The sequence below is a fragment of the Poecilia formosa genome, unplaced genomic scaffold (genome assembly GCF_000485575.1).
Source record: "Poecilia formosa unplaced genomic scaffold, Poecilia_formosa-5.1.2 Scaffold34, whole genome shotgun sequence".
Classification (NCBI taxonomy): Eukaryota; Metazoa; Chordata; class Actinopteri; order Cyprinodontiformes; family Poeciliidae; genus Poecilia; species Poecilia formosa.
In genome coordinates this window covers 482,973-501,385 of record NW_006799973.1, presented here as the reverse complement: position 1 = coordinate 501,385, position 18,413 = coordinate 482,973, and the positions used below count along the sequence as shown (strand labels likewise).

Sequence of the window (18,413 nt, the reverse complement as noted above, 5' to 3'; positions counted from 1 at the left end):
TGCAGCGCACTAACAAGCTGGAGGTTTATCTGCAAAGCCCCTCTCCCCATTTCCCCACTCCTATACAGATCTGAGAACGTTGCCGTTTTGTATATATATATATATATATATTGTGTAAATCATTTTTGAAATAAAAGTAAAGAATTAAAGGTATCTGGTCCATGTTTTTTATTGAAATATGGATTAATTTTTTAACAAGTAATGACTTAAAAGAAATCTACAAGGATAAAGAAAACTGAGTTATTCAGAAGAGAGATTAATTTAATTTAGTGAAAAGGGGAAAGGAAAGGTCAGCAGCAATGGTCTTCTAATGTTCTACTGTTGGGTGTAAGAAGAAATGAATAAAAACAATAAATTAATTCAAAAAATCAAGAAAAAGATGCTTTATGCTTAGGAAAAGGAAAGAAATGCATAAAAGAAAACAGACCCTGGAAAAATTAATCATATCCTGTAAATTTGAGAATAGTTTATTAGGGAGAGTTTAGAAAAAAAAGTAAAATGAAGGAAGAGAAAAAACATCAAAGGTTGTTTCAGTTTCTGAAGCTTTGTGCAAATGACAGTGAAACAAAATTAAAAAAGACTGAGGATCTTTTTTTTGGTGGTGAATCTTACAAAACACTGAACACCTGTTCTTGTGGAAACGTATTCATTCCTCTTTTATTCAAGTACCACAGACTAAAACAAAAAGTCTTCATTTCTCAGTGGGTAGAAGACAAAACATGTTCAATTTTGGTTTCATACTAAATCTTTGCACCTGTAATAACTCCTGCAAACCAAACAAGCTGCATTAGAATGTGTGGAGATCTTCACAGGCCAGGTAAAATGGTAGAATTACATTAAATTTGCCTTATTTGCTGTTGGAACAGCTAAAATGATTGAAAAAAAAACTAAAACCACTTCACACCATAGTGTGAAAACATTTTCTTACACAAGGATTTATTCGATTTTTGTCTTTCCTGTCACTTAAATGATGATGGTCTGAATAAATACTAGAAACTTCTTTTTTTTTTTTTATTTGGCAACAGTTATTGAGTCACTCAACACTTTATTAGGTCCATTTACTTTTTCTTAGTCATGTTGCTTCCTCCCCCCCTTTAATACCAAATTAAATCATAATTTTAAAACTCCTTTTATATTTGCTCAGGTTGTGTTTCATATTAAAAATTATTTCAGTCTGAAATCTGTATTTTTACGACTGCAATAGCTTCTAAATATATATCCTACCAATTAGCTCTGTGTTTTTCATTGGTGTTTTTGTTATGTATGATAATGTTGTCGATGTGGTTTCTCAGTCCTCATTTATTTTCTCTTTTTCTGCAGGTGTAGAAGCGGACTTTGATGTTGCTCCTTCCCTCTATTTTTATCTTCCTCTTTCCTTTTTAACTTTTTACTCACCTCTCCTCCCTTCTTTTCTCCCCCTTTCTCTCTTTATTTTACTTCTTGTCTGAAAGCTTTCACGCTGTGCTGGTGAAAGTAAATCTGTTGGTCCTGACTGCTGGTCAGGACACATAAAAATAATACTAGAGAAAAACTTAAATAAAACAAAAACAACCCAGAAACAAAGTAGGAAAATGAGAGAAAAACAACCTAAAAACTGAGTAGGAGGGAAAGAGAAGAAAGTCGGGTTTATTCAGAGGTAAACATCAAACATAGCAGAAAAAAAGAGTGCAACAGGAAGAAAAGACAGGCAGAAAAAGAATAATGCAGGAAGTAATATTAAGAGCTGCAGCAAAGGATGAGAAAATCCCCAGAATATTAGTTCTACTAAAAACCAGAAAGGTTAATGGAAAATCAAATGAATTAGTTTGGCTACATGGACAGAAAAGGTGTACAATAAACAAAGAAAAATCTTCCAAATACTTCAACCCAACAGCTATATGAAACTAAAAATGATCGAGAGGTAGATGGTTAGGGTGAGAAGAGACTTGACTCCAGCTGCATCCAGGCAAGCAGCCCTGACACAGATCGTGACGTCGGGGCTGCGTCTCTGTCCACTCTGTCGCTGAACAAAGTGCGTTCCCACACTCACACGCTCAGAAACAGGGCACCATCAAAAATAAGTCATTTAACACTGTACAAAATGTTTTGTACACTTTGACCCCTGAAATGTTTTGATTTTAAAACACCACAACTAGTCTCACAGCATTTAACACCAGCCAATGTCTCTGTAGAATCAGTTCACTCAAACAAACTCAGGTAAAGGCCTAATAAATTACATAAGATCTTCTTCTTCACCAGACAAACAGGTCCTAAGGGATCCACTCCGGGATCGTCTCTGTGAAGAATAATTTCCAAGCTTTAAGATATCATGACCTATCCCAGTCCCAGGGTTCGTGACAGATGCAAACATCTGGGAGGCTCAGTAGGGGGTGAAGCGGTTGTATCCCCCTCGGTACAGGCTGGCCTGTCGACAGAAGCAGGGTTGGAAGGTGTAAGCAGACGGACAGTAAATACCAGATGCTCTGCACTTCTGGACTGAACTCACCATCGTCCCGACTCCGTATGTGGTTGTTGGTCCAACTGAGTGGTGATAAGGGTCGGCTGCTGCGGCGTAAACCCGTCCGTATCTGGTGAGGAAGACATGAAGCAGGTCTCAGACCTCTGGGTACGATCAGAGCTTCTCAAAAGTCTTTGTTTCTGATTTTTAAAAGTGACAAACATTGGCTAACTATGAGTATTTATGAGTGAAAAAACTTCTGACGAAACCTTTGATACCAGTAATATCGAGGTTTTTATTGGCAGGATATCACCGTTAATTTTCTGCAATGGCTGATGTTAATGTTGGCGTACCTCAGCGAGCGACATTAGGTCGTCCGCTTTGTAACTAGAACATTAAATATTTATATTTTCCACCATACTTTTGTAGTTAGGTGAATGCAGATCATGCAGTTGTACAATTTATAAGCAAAAAAAGTAGCAGCAGATACTTTTAGGAAGTCTTTATTCAAATGATGAATATCTCACTTTTTTCTCAGTAATGTCTTTTTTTAATTATTTAATTTCCAGCATCAGTTACATCTCATTAGAACAATATTTGAATTAGACTAAGAAATGTATGATTATGAAATAGTAAATTAAATTCAAACTATCTCTAAATCCCCGAGCTCGAAAGTACTGTATTTCTTAAAGTAAAACCTAGTTATTCTAGTTAGAGTAATTTACTGACGGGAGAGATTTAACAGATGTTTTCGCTTATAAAAACTGCTGTATCGTAAATGCCTTCCTCGCTTTCTACTGAACAATAAAATGATTTATTTACTTGAGAAGGTGAGGAACGTTTGCAATCTTTTCTGAGTGAAAAATCTTGAAATAATTTGGTGTTTCTGTTTTTAGAACGCTGCACAAATGAGAAAACCCCAAGGGCAACAGGAAAATGTGAACCATATGCTTTACAGGCCCACAGTGATTTTCTCAAGAACATTTGTTTGTTTCCAGATGAAATATTTGAATGTTTAAAATATCTGACAGCAATAATAAAAGTAGTTTCTCTGATTTTTAATTTGGAGTTATAGTGTTCCACAGAAAAAAAAAACAAGAAAACGATTTTAAAGAAAAGGAAGAGGAGTTTTACATATTTTCACATATTTGGAGTCATTAAATGCACATTTATTACAGGTTGGCCTACCCGTCACTGTAGGCTGCGGTAGCAGCAGATGCAGACTGAGCCACTCTGTACGCTGTAGGATAACCTCCCTGAAATAAAATAACATTGATGCAGTGTCATACCAAGATTAAACTAATTTTAAAAATGTTAATTTTAAAACGGCTCCTTACATAAACCTCTGCTCCATATAGTCCATCCTGATATACAACCCTGGAAAAAAAAAAAAAAAACACACACACTCAAACAAGAAAAAGTTAAGTAAAACTTGGCTTTGCTTTATATTAAATGTGTATTGGTGAAACTATGAAGCAATAATTATGTAACTTTATTTGATTCAAGTAATGTTTACAAGTTGACTCAAATGTTTTTTGTACAACTACAAATAGATCCCATCAATTCAATCTGAGTTTCAGCCAGAAAGCTGAAACTCAGATTTGGGAATGTCTTTGAGAATGGGAAAGATTTGGGAATTTAAAAATTCCAAATGAAAAATTAGGAAACTATAACATCTAAAAAAATAAAAAATAAAACTATAAATAGATGAACTAGTGTATATTAGCATAGGGATTAGAGGTCTACCTGAAAATATAGTAACTTCCTGAGATTGTATAGGCAGCAAACCTAAAAATGTTGCTAGCACTTTCACAAAGTTGTTTTTTATATAAAATAAGCTGAAATTGAATCTCCACTAGCTCTTGTTCACACTAAGCCAGCGTCGCTAGCTGCTACAGGAAGTTAAAGAGAAGTACCAGTTTATCGCCAATGTGTTTTATTTTTAAGATTATGGGACGGTTTATGACCCGTTTACACTTTTTTGTCACATATTAATCATTTAGTTTTCAGTATGTTTAGCCAGCTGTGAGTCCTGTGTCGCCAGTTGTTGAGCCCAGGGTCTCACCCCGGGTAGGCGGGGACAGCAGCAGGCGTGCCGGCCGCAGAGCGAATCGTGTTGTACACGGCACGACCCCGACCTCGCAGTGCTGAACCCCGGTACGCCAAGGTAGGAGTCGCTACAGGGTATGGAAAACTGGCAACTACAAACACAGAAATTAAGAGAAAATAAACTTCTTTCACAGTGCAAAGTACAATAAATTCTCCCACTAATAGATATAAATCAGCCCACCTGTATAAAGCTCAGGTGCGTACATTGCTCCCATTACAGGGTTGATCTTCCAACCAGATGCTGAGAAGAAATAATAATAAAAAAAATGATAACCACCTATACATTTAAACTGAACCCTTAATCATGGCGTAGCATGGCGTGGGTCTAGTCAAAGCAGCTCTTAGTCCAGGTGGTGACCAGGATATCATATCATATCTAAAATGTAAAACCCATTACTTTAGGCTTCTGAGAAATTGACATAATCATTTTGTTTTGGACTAAAATAACATCATAAGTTCCTGGTAAATATTATATTTTAATCAGCTTTGTTAGTATTTTGAAAGTCTGTTACCTGGTCATGAAATTTCCCTTCAGTCACAGTAGTGTACAATTAGCACTGTCCTCGTTTGATAACCTTTATATTTGTTTGTAGGGTTTATTTTTGTGGAAATATTCACTGATGATTAGATATTAGGTTAATAATAAATGTAATTCTTAATGGTACTAACTAATAGCTCCTGTTGATTCTTTCTAAGATATTTAACGGGAATGTTAACTTTATTCTAAATCAATTTAAATCCATGAAAAGGCAGAATTGATTTTGATGGATAACTTAAGTATTAATAAAGCTTCAGACTTTTGTAATAGCAATGAAACAAGGCTACATTCAGGTGTCTTACTTGATATTTCTCCATTCATAAGAGGTGTCTGAGGCTTCTTGGTGACTACTCTTGCAGTGGCATTATTGACCTTAGAACACAGACAAAAACAGTAAGCTCAATAAAAATTAATTTCATGGGGTGATCATATGTAAATCTACAAATAGTAAGAACTCCACACCTCAATCTTCCTCCCTTCTACGATCGTCCCATTTAGCTTTTCTCTCGCTCGGTCTGCCTCCGTGGCACTCTCAAAAGTCACAAATCCAAAACCCTGGACAACATCCACGTGATGTTATGTACATTTATTTTGACTCAAGTTTTAACTGTGATGAAGTGGCTTTGTGTTGTCGCTCACCTTTGACCCTCTTTCATTGAAGATGATTTCTACATCGAGGATTTTGCCAAATTGCTGCAAAATTCATAATAAAGTGAAATAGTGATCCAAAACCCAGAGAAAGACTTTAAAAAGCATAAAAGAATAGGCGACCTATTATGCATAATTCATATTTTGCTTATTTTTATACCTCTATTCGGGTCTCAACTGCTTGTAAAAACAGCCTAAGAGCTTAAACATGTTTTTTGGCAACAATTTAAAGTTTGTTGGTATCTGGAAAATGAGCCATTTCAAAAACCAGCTAACTGTGGCATCACATTGCAGCGTTACCTAGCAACTCCAGCCCGTCACCTAGCAACCCAAGCAAAGCTCCAGCAGCAGCTTATTTGCATTTAAAGTGACAGGAGGCCTAAAACAGCTCATTCTGAACAGAGCTCAAATTAAGCAGAACTGACCAGACTAATATCACATTTAAGAATGACTTTCATAAATTAAATCTTAATTTGTTCTAGGAAGCATAATAGATCAACTTTAGAGACAACCTATTGATAAGGAAGAGTTAATGTCATACCCCAAACATCTGGCGGAGGTCAGGGTCTCTGAAGCGGAAAGGGATGTTGGAGACATGCAGGCGTTTTGGTTGGGCCTTCCCCGAGTTTTCCTCCTCTGTTCCGGTTCCCGCTCCTGCCCCCGACGACACAGACACACCGAGAGCCTGGGGGTCGGAGGTCACGCTGGCCAAAGCATCCTCCTGACAGAGAAGAAGCAAAGCAGAAAGGACGAGACGAAAGGGGACGTGATGGTACAGACAGAAACAGGAAGATACAAAACAAAAGAGGGGAGAGGGCATGAATGAGATGAGACGGAAGGAGACAAAGAGAGCAGCGTTACTGGAAAAAGCAAATCAAGACTTTCTGATGATCAGGTCAGCGAGTTCAGCGAGAGCTTTCAGAGAAAATCTGTGTAAAGATTACATCATGTCAGCATCACATGACATTCTGCAAAGATCATGTTCATGAGCTCAAGTGATCCAAACCGTGTTTAGCAAGCATTCAGCAACCAGTGATGCCTCTCAGGCAAAAGGTAAGGCAGGAGTGTGAATTTACTAGTAAAGTGTCTGGAAATACATGCCTGCAGGAGGACAACTAATGATCTAAAAACACAGATTATAGTGGTAAAGCTAACCTTCACCTCAGACTGTATGCAGTTGTACAACATAAGTAAGTACACAGATGTGCAACATGACTCAAATATCACCTTTTGAATCTAAAAATGTAAAAATGTGTATTTTTTTAAAGTTGAATAATTTCTTCCTTTGTTGATCTGATTAGTGGGGGCTGACTTGGAGAGACAACTAAACGACTAAAACCATTTTCAGTTTCGGCCGTTCTTAAAATATAAAATACATCTTTTGTCTTGGTGAGCCATGATGTAAACAGAAAGGTAAAGCCTATATTTTAAAAACGAGTGGATGTTCCTGTGGTTAATTTTTAAGCAATGTTCATGCAGTTAGAAAAAATAAAGTCAGCTGCAGTTGTATTTGTTTTGTCTAGTTGTGTATTTGTACTATTCAGTAGTTCTTCTGACTTACAGTGCCTTGCCAAAGTGTTTTGTCTTGTTAGAAATGGAAACGTTAATCTATTTTACTAGGATTTTATACAATAGACCAACATAAATACTAAATAATTGTGAAGTAAAACAAAAGTCATACATGTGTTTGTTACTTTTATTTGTTATATTGTCTACACATTTTATTTTAATTTGAAAAAATGTGGCAGGAATTTGTATTCAAATCCCCCGAGTCAATAATTTACATTACATAGTTTACTGTTTTTACCAGTTTTGTCTAGTCTAGAAACTAAAAATGTTGTTCATGTTTTTTAATGAAACATCTCAAGGTCCGTCAGGTTACAGGAAGGATCTGTGAATGCTGATATTAAAGTATTGCCACAGACTTTCAGTAGTAGTTGTGGACTTTGACTAGGCCATTTTAACACATGAATGTTCTTTGATCATTCACTTGTAGCTTTAGGTTTGTTCTCCTACTGGCTCAGATTAAATTCAACACAGTCAGACAGCGTACACTATTTAGGTCCACTACTGTAGACAATTCACTGCACTGGATCTTATTTAGGGGTTTTAGAGTAAAATGGCTGAATACAAATGCCTGCCACACTTTTTGGTCTTATTTGTAAAAAACTTCAAAACCATGTATCTTTTTCTTTTCATTTCACTTCACAATTATGCAGCAAAATGTGACAAAGTGGAAAAGTTTGTGAACACTTTAACAAGGCACTATTTATTTTTGACTAACAGTAAAAGTTATCAGTTATTAAAAGCTAATAAAAAAAACTTCATTATTTGATTTTCAAGTGATGCAACACAAAAGTGTTCTCACCTCTGTTGCACAAGTTGCACTTCCTACCCGAGCTGTGTGGCCTGTGTGTATAAACTGCCTCATGCAGAACAATTCAGAGAGTAATGTGCCAAAACCAAAACATTCATGGTCTCACAATGCACCACAATGCTGGAGGGTGCGCTCATGTGCACTGGGTGCAGGATCATCAATCATTGCAAGAAAAGTGTTAAAACTATTGAAAATAAAAGTCCAAGAAGGATCTTAAAAATACAAAAGTTTTAAACATAGCTGCAAAAGGATGGGCAGAGAAGAAGGAAAAGAAAGCATGAAAATACAAGAAGGAATTGCACTTTAAGGATTTGAGAATTAGCATTCTAGTACCAAGAGGCAGGTAAGGAGAGAAGAGGCCTCAGTGCAGCAGTGAAAGACAGAATTAAACCAGAGGGAACAAGGCAAAGATGGTGCGCAGGAAGCTTAAAATGAGGAGGACGATGATGAGAAGAAGGGAAAGGGGGGATCAGAACCGAGGGGTCAGTTTCAGGTCATGGTGCTGCTTTTCTGCCAAGTGTTAAATGTAAAACGTCAAGGGGCATCATTAATAAGATGGTGGCAGGGAAAAGGTTCAGGGATACATTCACCCAGGGAGGCATAACACAGGCTCACAGTAATGGCTTTCTGTGACCAACTGCAGCAGACAGCATCACATCCACCCTCAAACACACCCACACACAGGCCGGGGCGGGAGGGGAGCCAGGGGGAGCCGGGTGGTGGTGTCACGTCACGATGCAGATTTGTGTTCTGGACCTGAGTGATATTTCAGAGCAGGGAGAGGGAGGGGGGGTTCTCATCTGGTCAGCCTTCCCCACTTTGACCCCCTCCCTCCGAGGCGACGTCTCAACTTTCCCCAGAAATTCAGCACGGACCCAAGAATGTCAGGGGCTCTATAGCGATAAAATATATAGACGGGGGCCACAAAAAAACACCATTTATGAGAGGACGAAGAGACATCTGCAGCAGGACACACAGCCGAAGTGCCACACAAATCAAACTAAACAGCTCATGTCTTCATGACTGAACTGCAGTGAGGGAAGACAGCAACACTGCCTTTTCAACCCGTTTCATCATTTTCATTTATAATAAATACCCTTAGATCACTTCATCAGTCAGGACAGTCTTTATTTTTTAAAGGATTTGAAAATCAGATTTTCTTTCCTTTTGTTTTACTGCAGCACATTAAAAAGTAGTAATTATAAACAAGTTTCTTTCCGGATGCTAGACTTTGTTGTTGTCTTTTTAAAGTTCTGTATCAGATGGGCTGGGTCAGACTTTAAACAGATTTTTTTATTTATATCTTATGAATGTGTGTTTTTGCTGACATTTTACTTCATGTAAAACTCATAGACACAAATCGGGTGACTTGTAATATTTTGGAATTTTTATGAATATAATCAATATTCACTCATTCTAAAATTATTATGTAGTTATAGTCAATATTTTTGGGAACAACATTAAACCTACCATGCATCATTTCATACCTGTTGATGCATATGATTACCTATTAATGTACTGGAATTTGCATTAGTAAAATAATTTTTCTTTAATGGTTTGGGCACCAAAACTGGTGTAGCCCTGAGGCCCACATCCTTCCAAATCCGGCCATGCAGATTGCTCTCCAAAGCTTACATAAAAAAGTAAACAAAACAGAAAATGCTGCAATCTTGAAATGTGACCTGTTTTACTAGCAGCTATAAAAGACGCAGAGGAAACGCAAGTATTTATTTCCAACAACAAACACGCAGTCAGCTGTCCCCCAAGGGCTCCGTACAAGGACATAGCAGAGGAGGCGGACCTCTAAATATAGAGAGGAACTTTATCTCAGAGCTCTGCTGGGACCTACATTGGACAATGAATTACTGGAGATCAGATTTTATTGGGACTTGATTCCAGTTTTTAATCACAAACCTCTCTTACCGTGTTGCTGGGGGTCAGAGTGTCGACCCCTTCGAGCTGGGGGCCCTGATAGACCCTGAGCTGGGGGTGTTCGGGGTAGTCGGAGCTGTGCGAGCTGAAATCAAGAGTGGGCAGCCTGCTGGCAGATGTTGGTGGGCCCTGAGTCGGCGGAGGATACGAAGGGGGCGGAGCATAAACCTGTGGGAGGGTGGGGTCTCCGCTGCCAGCCCCGGCCTCCTGGGCGGGGCCCCCCTGGAGAGAGGAGGAGAGGAATGAGTCTCTGGTCACAAAAACACCCAAAGATGTAAACAAATAAACAACCTGATGCTCTTCTTCTGCAACAAGCTGTTCAGTGACTCAAACAGAGCAGAGAAAATATGTTATAATGACAGACAGACATGTAATAATGTTAAAATAACGAGCCGTTGCTCCAGATTAAGTTCTCTTCATACAGCAACAAAATAAGTAAGTTGTGGAAACAGTGTAGACAATCTTAAAAGGAAACTTTTACCACAAAAAGAAAATACAAGCTACAAACTTGTTTTATTAAAAACAATGTATAAAAAAGAAATAAAGAACTAGTCTGCAATGTGCAATGATTTGTTTGTTTATTGTTTTTGAGACTTGTTTGAAAGAAACATTCATCATAAAATCAATTAGTGTACATTTCACAAAGAAAAATATTCTGCATTTTGACCATTTAGATGAGCAAACCTTCAGTTCATTTTGTCTTTCGGTTGTCATTTATTTTCCTGTTTTTCTTTTTTTTTAGTTTTTTGTTTCATTTCAGTCTTTTAAAAATGTGTTTTGTATTTTAAAATTTTAAAATGACAAATGACATTTTTATGTTTTAGTTTTAGCATAAAAGTATCATTTGTGGAAATGGTTAATGCTTTTTCAAATAAAGTTCTATTTATAAAATATACTAGAAACAGTAACAAACCTAACAACAAACAACAAATTATGCCCATAATAAATTGTACAATTTTAGTTAAAAAAAATTAAAAACCTGTTTTTCACTGGCATCTCTTTTTTTTACACCTCCACATAAAATACCTAAAACCCGTTGATTTGAGGGGTTTTTTTTGTGTATGACACAAACATTCAAGTCTAATCAGAAACAATGAAAGTGTCATAACGTTTCAGTCTCAAACTTATAAAGAAATCAAACTAAAACCTACAGTTGTTGAAGAATTGTCTTACCCCGCTTTGATGGTTCTCTCTCTGATGCATTTTACAACTGCTGCATGTTTTAATGCCGGCAGATCGCCGCCCACCACAGCATGAGCGCCTCTCATCAACCAATCACATCCAATCAGAGCCTCACCAGCTGCAGTCACCTGCATCTGTCAGTCACCTCCAGCCCGAAATCCCTCCTGAAGCTGCAGCACACTGTGCTAAATGCTCTGATCATCATTAACACATCCGGGGGATTCCATAAGTGCATATTTATATTGCTTTGAGAATAAAACTACTGTTAAATTTGATTTCATTTGATGGTTTCTACACTTTAATTAAAATATTTTAAATAGTTTAAAATTAAAGTGTGTAAGAGTTAAAAAGAATTGGCTATTTTACTTTCTAAAAGTGTAAGAAAATAATAAGTTTTTGTTGTGTTTATGTAGTTCTGATATGATACTTAGAGTTTAATCTGTTCTTTGTGTTTGAGCTTGTTTTGTTTACAAATAGACCATAATGTTGCTGAAAATAAAGAAACTGCTGATGGTTCATCTTAATAGTTTATACCTGTAACTTTCAGTGCATTTTAAATGAATGGCAGCCATATTGGTTACTGAGCTCAGATTCAGATTTTTCTCGTCAGAAATTTCCCGTCAGAGAGTTTTTGTTGAATTTTCATTTAGAAACTTGGATAAATTGTAGGTAGCTTTGTCAAAGGATGCAAATCTCACTATTTTTTACAAGTACTGACCTCCAAGATAAATTTAAGGCCTTATGAAGTATTTGTTTACTCTTGTTATGTTGAAATTAAAGCATTGGATACCTATTGCTCCATCTGTGTTGTGCATTCTGTGTGTGAGGAGAAGCAGCAGATTGTTGTTTACACCTGTAGCTAAAATGATTTAGGATCATGATGCATGCAAACTACTGACAGCACAACTTTACTTAGTTTTTGCACACTACTTCCTTATTACTTAGCCTATTATTGTCTTACATTGAAATTCGTTTAATTATATGAAAGATGCACATGTGTAAAAAGCAAAATCAGAGGAAATCTATAAGGCCACAAATACTTTTTTCACTGAATGTGATCAGTGAATATGTTTATGTTTGTAGTTGCTGACTCTTCAGCATCATCTCTAAGGGTTTTATGACAGAATTTCAATTTATAGCTATTACCATTGAGCTAAGCTAATTCCTTAACACATCTAAATGCAGATTTTCCCGCACCACTATACAAGCATTTAAGCTTTTTATCTTTAAAAACTGTCTCTGTCTCTGTTTTATATCTTCTTTGCAGATATAAAACAGAGAGATTAAGCAAGATGAAAGAGTCTGTTAAATGTCACTGTCAGCCACGCTCTCCTCCTCCTTCCAACTCCCAGCCTGACTCAGTCTCAGTCAACAGATGCAAACACACAGACCTTTTTTTTTTTAAAAATCCCCATTTGTTTGCTCTTTCTCTCCTCTCCTCCTTCAGCTGTCAGTGGGCAATCAGAGGCCGACAGCTCGGAGCCAGGTGCTCGCAGTGGCAGCTGCCAAAGGATTTACACAACAAGGCCACTCAGACTGCAGATGTTGGCATTTCAGAGGCCCTCAAGAACAAGTCTTACAGTGACACACAGCTTGTTTGGGGAAAATGGATACCTATTGCTCCATCTGTGTTGTGCATTCTGGTTTTTAGATTAAAAAGCTATAAATGTGGCTCTGGAAGAGAGAGGCAAAGGAAATGGAGAGAAGGGAAAAGACAAAGAGAGGCATGTGTCAGTGCTCCCTCGGTGGACTTTAAAGCGCAGCTGCTGCAACTTGAGACTCAGTGGATGTTCAGCCCAAACTGGTGCCATTAAACTAATCCTTTAACGGTGAAATTGCTCTAAGATACTTTAAGAACAAGCATTTCATTCTTTAGGCTTTTACATGAACAACATCTTACTTTTGAGGTATTTTGCTGCAATTGCCCATTTATGTTTATCAAATTATCAATTAAAGCTGCAGTAGGTAACTTTAAAAAAACGTTCCAACTATCACAGTTTGAACATCCACTGCTTCCAGTCGGAAACAACCAATCAGAGCCAAGAGGAGGGTCTTAGCGCTGTCAATCATGTTTTTGTACGCAAGAACCAAGTAAGTGCAGAACATTTAAATTTTTTCACAGATTATTTGTCTGATATTATACTGTCAGGACATAGTGACAGTTTTAACAAATATTTAAAATATTGATAATTTTAGAAAATTTACTCCCGCTTTAAATGTAAATTTTATCCTTGCCTTTAAACCGAACACATGTAAAACACAGGTTTTACAACTGTCTTCAGTGCTGCTGGCTGCAAATGACACAAAACAGTCGGTTCAGGAAAAGAGGACTAAAAATACTGCTGGTGTGAAGCTCAGTGACAAGGTAGAGAGATACCAGAAGCATTGTGGCTTTACTGGTATGTCAGGGACACTTGCTGCTGATATCACTCAGACCAGAAGACTAAAGATAACATATAGCGTCCCCTTAGCTAGATATATATAAAAAGATGCAGCAGAATGCTATTCCTTTATTCTCTGGATTAATTTCTAATCTTTCTCCGACAGAATAAAACAAAAACTTTAAACTTTGAGTTTGTTTGTTTCTTTGTTTGTTTGTCTTTTTTTCGAACATCTAACAACTGCTTTGAATACAAAATAATTTGCTCAAACGATAAAACAGCAATTGTTACCTAGTGGTCAACACTGCCAGAAATCCAGTTTGTGTAAATTTGGACTTTCTCTTCCGAAATTAAATCAATTAATCTGTCTGTTCAAGTTTGAAGTTACATAACAAAATTACTGGCAACGAAAGAGACAAAGATTGTTTTATTTTTAGTCAAATTTCTTACACTCTGAAAATCGTCATAAGTCAACATGAGCTAGCAAATACTTCATCTCGTGACGTCATTTCACTCGCGGCAAGAGTGTGATTAGGCTACAGACTCTCATAAGGCAAATGTTTTCCCTTTACTTATCCTCATCTAGATTCATCAGAAGGTTATACATGTTTGTATATGTTACAAATGTTACTGCTCATATATTTGTGTTTGTGGTTAAAAAGATTTACAGGATTTACAGAAGAAACAGCGCCTCCTACAGTCAGACGGTGTAACGGTATTAGGTGTCCGAAAAAAAGGCTTTAATTTCTCTTTGGTGATTTTCTTTTTATTGTTTTAAAAATGAAAACAACATTAAACCAGTTTTCAATTTCCACTTAAAAAAAACCTGATTATATTTCAATTAAATACTTTGTATTTTAAGATGAAAATCAAAGAACAATTATTTTTGTTTTTCATTACTTGTTTTTGAATCAAATGACCAACACATGCATGGACCAACATTACTGGAGCTCATTCAGAGTATTCTTACTACAACATTATTAATTGCTTTGCTTATTTCAGTTCTCTTAACCAAAGGTTAGTTTGAGTCATTAGGTCAAAGATCAACAAACGTCTGAATGACACTGTGAAATTGCAGAACAAATCAAGCGTTACCTGAACTATGCTGGGATAGCATGTGGTTGTCTGTGGATAGACGGAAAGTCCGTAAGGCTGGAGGATCACAGTGGGTGAGGAGAGCATAGCCCGGGAGGTGGAGGGGAAAAGGAGAAAGGAAAGCAAGGGAAAAGGAAAAGGTTTGTATGCACAGGAAGATCAGGCAACCAAACCAGAGTAAAAAAAAAAGAAAAAAAAAAAAGAGGAAAAATCCCAAACAGAAGTAGCACAAGATCCTACTGGGTTAGGACTGTACTTCACCTGACAGGTAGCTAAAAAAATACAAAGAAAGTTCCTTAGTCAGGAAAAGAGAGGGTATGGAGCATTGAAAGAGAAAACAAGTGTGCTTCTGTGTGTTCATCAGTTGATCATGCTGGATGACAGACAGAAACACATGCTGGGGGTCCCCTTTCAGAGTTATAAAAATAGCAATGTCCTTCTGGTTGAGTTTATCACCCTACCTTCTTCACAATTATACACCATTTAATGTAAGACGAAACATTACTAGCATGAATTTGTACAATACATTGCCATAGTTTAATTTGAGATAAAGATAGTTACATGAAAACAGAAACAAACTTTTGTGATTTAGTCATTTAGGTGTGGTTCCGTTTTATCATGGAGGACTGATTGGAAAAATAAAAATGACAAAAGAAACGACAGAACGCTAAGATCCGTAAAAAAAAGTTTGATCTGTTTTGAAATATCTCTATTTGGCCAATAGAGGGCAGCACAAAATCAAGTTATCTTCTGTTTTAAGGGCGAGAGGCATGATGGGACATGTAGTGCGTTGTCCGCTGTATAAAATAGCATGAACTCTGCTTCTCTTCCTCTTTACTAAGCGAGCCTGGGCGAGACAGGTACGGCCCACTACTTCATGCTTAACAGGCAATCATTTTTTACTTCAAACTACGATATGCTCAGTCGCTGATACGTAATACAGACATTCAAAATAAATATCTTAAATTTCTGACATTTGATGTTTAGCGAATTTGAGGATTTAGCTATATTGTGGAAGCTAATGCTAGCTCGTCTCGTCAAACAACGTGGTGCGATGCGGCCAAGGCCTAGTAGTATGGATGGACAAGATTTTCAGCACTTTTTACCTTTATTTCCAGTTAAACCCAACATTTTTTGTATATTTAGTATCCTAAAATTTATATGTTTTGTCGCATAATTACCTATGTTGTACTGGACATATGGAAAGCTAATAGGTCTTTAGCTTTGAGGCTAAAGCCGTTAAATACGTGTACTTTGTAAAACTCCGTAATTCTTAAATATTTTTTTTAAATACTTGATGCCAGAACCCCATTTTCTTAACGAATCTATATTTCATTGTTTAAATTTCTTTGCAATTTGAATGGTTTGCTCATTTGCATGGGTACAGCAGAACTGGATTTACTAAGTAAAAAAACATTATTAAAAACATTTATTTTGTGAAATGTATTTTACTGTTTCTTTTGTGTCAAATACATTTATGCTGAGAAGTGTGGAAAAGTATACTGATTCACATTAAGAGTACTTTCTTGTTGTGTTTATCATGCACCGCTGGTGTTCCCTTTATCCAACACCAATCAGCTCTTTTTGAATGCAACATTATAGTGGATGTGTTTAGATTAAGTACTAAATGTTGTCATTAATCAGCTTTTTCACATAAAATTAAGGCCATAATTGACGTGCTTTTGGCAAAGATGCCAGGCATCATTGACAAAGTTAAGATGTTTTTTTGTCACATACATTGAGTTTTGGGTAATGTCATTATTTTCATTTTGCAGGCGCTATAAGCCACCATGCCCGTTGCCAGAAGTTGGGTTTGTCGTAAGACATATGTCACCCCTCGCCGTCCCTTCGAGAAGTCCCGTCTCGACCAGGAGTTAAAACTCATTGGTATGCTTTGATTTAGTTAAATTACAACAACAGACTTTTATTTATTTATTTATTTTTTTAAGTTAGTTTACTTGAACGACCATCTTTTTTTCCAGGCGAGTATGGTCTGAGGAACAAGCGTGAGGTGTGGAGGGTCAAGTTTACCCTGGCTAAGATCCGTAAAGCTGCCAGAGAGCTGCTCACTCTGGACGAGAAGGACCCCAAACGTCTGTTTGAAGGTATAAGGAACAACTTGAACATAGTTGAAGTTGGCCGATGATTTAATTATAAATTTTCAGACTTCACTGTGGTGTCACGAATTCCTCGTCAATGAGGCCATTCTTGTTCCTGTATGAAACTCAGAGGCATATACTATGTTCCTTTTAAAATTCACGCTTTTTTGTGTGTGTTTTCCAGGTAATGCTTTGCTCAGGCGTCTGGTGAGGATCGGTGTGCTGGATGAGGGTAAGATGAAGCTCGATTACATCCTGGGTCTCAAGGTTGAGGATTTCTTGGAGAGGAGGCTGCAGACTCAAGTCTTCAAGCTCGGACTTGCCAAGAGTATCCACCACGCTCGTGTCCTGATCCGCCAGAGGCACATTCGGTGAGTTTTCAGACCTCTGGAAGAGTTGAAGTAAACACAAGAGGGTCTAAAAATCTGCTTAGGGACTCATAAGAAACTTGCTGCTTCCTCTTCCATCAGAGGACCACCAACCTGTAGCACTCTGCGTTGAGATCTCTTAAACATTTCAACAAGGTCACTTCGGTATCAAAGCCGTATACCTTGTCAGTAGACATTGCCCAGAGCCAATCCTGCCGTCTGTTGGCTCAGACTGTGCCACGGTGACGTGGTGGCTGTCAGGTAAGGTAGGGGGGATTGCACCTCGGGCAATTATGGTACTCACTGCACCTTGTGTTGTGAGCTACCGAACACTCGGGCTGATGATTTAAGATTTATGAGCAGATTTTCTGTGGTGTCAAGAATTCCTCGTCAATGAAGCCTGGTTTATATTTACAGTGGTATAAATTGTTAGTCATATCTGTTAAATATTTGGGCCAAAAGTGCTACAATTTATTGCATACGTGGTTAAATGTGTGTGCCTTAAACGTGTAATTGAATTTTTTTTTTAATAACTCGACATGTCTTTTCTAATGAACTAAAACATTGATAAACTGTTTATTGAATAGACATCAATTAGATTAACACTATGGTATGTACGTTAGAGGTAAAAAAAAAATTAATGGACTCGTAAAATATGAATAGAAAATGGAAATAAATTGGTAAAATGTGGATAATGGCAGCTAAAATCTGTCACTCAATTTTAATTAACTTCAGATAAAAGTTAAACAGAATAGCTGAATCTTTAAAAACAAATACTGAACAAATTTGAGATTGTGGCACTTATAAATCCTGATGGTGATGGGAATTAAAGACTGGGAATCAGAGCATGTGAAAGTTTATCTATTTATCCAAGTTCTCTGACCTCCATTTTATTTCTGTGTTGGCAGTGTGCGCAAGCAGGTTGTGAACATCCCCTCCTTTGTGGTTCGCTTGGACAGCCAGAAGCACATCGACTTCTCTCTGAGGTCCCCGTACGGCGGAGGACGCCCCGGCCGCGTCAAGAGAAAGAACGCCAAGAAGGGTCAGGGTGGAGCTGGAGGAGCTGATGATGAGGAGGAAGACTAAAAAGGATTTATTCCAGGAAGTGTTTTGTTTACTTCCTATTCTGTTAAATTCCTAATAAAAAATATTTGGTTTGACCAAAGAACTGCACTGCATCATTTTTCTTTATTTTATTCATTTATTATTTTTATGTAAAAGTTTAAGGTAGTTTTACAATTAATACT

General features: G+C 37.3%; 2 protein-coding genes across 2 annotated transcripts; one reads left to right on the top strand and one right to left on the bottom strand.

Annotated features, from left to right (window-relative positions):
- Nucleotides 1-1,607: 1,607 nt before the first annotated feature.
- Nucleotides 1,608-14,967, bottom strand: rbfox1l (RNA binding fox-1 homolog 1, like). Its single transcript, XM_007549992.2, has 12 exons — nt 14,700-14,967; nt 10,033-10,263; nt 6,274-6,453; nt 5,724-5,777; nt 5,547-5,639; nt 5,387-5,456; nt 4,728-4,787; nt 4,503-4,638; nt 3,775-3,814; nt 3,626-3,693; nt 2,486-2,567; nt 1,608-2,404 (listed from the first exon to the last, which is right to left on the bottom strand). Exons 1-12 carry the CDS (start codon nt 14,784-14,786, stop codon nt 2,360-2,362), a joined length of 1,146 nt encoding a protein of 381 aa, XP_007550054.1. The 5' UTR covers nt 14,787-14,967; the 3' UTR covers nt 1,608-2,359.
- Nucleotides 14,968-15,470: 503 nt separating this feature from the next.
- Nucleotides 15,471-18,339, top strand: rps9 (ribosomal protein S9). Its single transcript, XM_007549991.2, has 5 exons — nt 15,471-15,559; nt 16,475-16,586; nt 16,682-16,804; nt 16,983-17,169; nt 18,075-18,339. The coding sequence occupies exons 2-5, from the start codon at nt 16,490-16,492 to the stop codon at nt 18,250-18,252; spliced, it is 585 nt and encodes a 194-aa protein (XP_007550053.1). The 5' UTR covers nt 15,471-15,559; nt 16,475-16,489; the 3' UTR covers nt 18,253-18,339.
- Nucleotides 18,340-18,413: the final 74 nt, after the last annotated feature.

Coding starts and splice junctions, on each gene's coding strand:
- rbfox1l (XM_007549992.2), bottom strand. CDS start 14,786: ATGCTCTCCTCACCCACTGTGATCCTCCAGCCTTACGGACTTTCCGTC. Junction 3,815..4,502: donor GCTGTCCCCGCCTACCCGGG/GTGAGACCCTGG, acceptor TTTTTTTTCCAG/GGTTGTATATCAGGATGGAC. Junction 2,405..2,485: donor CATACGGAGTCGGGACGATG/GTGAGTTCAGTC, acceptor TTCTGTCGACAG/GCCAGCCTGTACCGAGGGGG.
- rps9 (XM_007549991.2), top strand. CDS start 16,490: ATGCCCGTTGCCAGAAGTTGGGTTTGTCGTAAGACATATGTCACCCCT. Junction 16,587..16,681: donor CCAGGAGTTAAAACTCATTG/GTATGCTTTGAT, acceptor CTTTTTTTCCAG/GCGAGTATGGTCTGAGGAAC. Junction 16,805..16,982: donor CCCCAAACGTCTGTTTGAAG/GTATAAGGAACA, acceptor TGTGTTTTCCAG/GTAATGCTTTGCTCAGGCGT.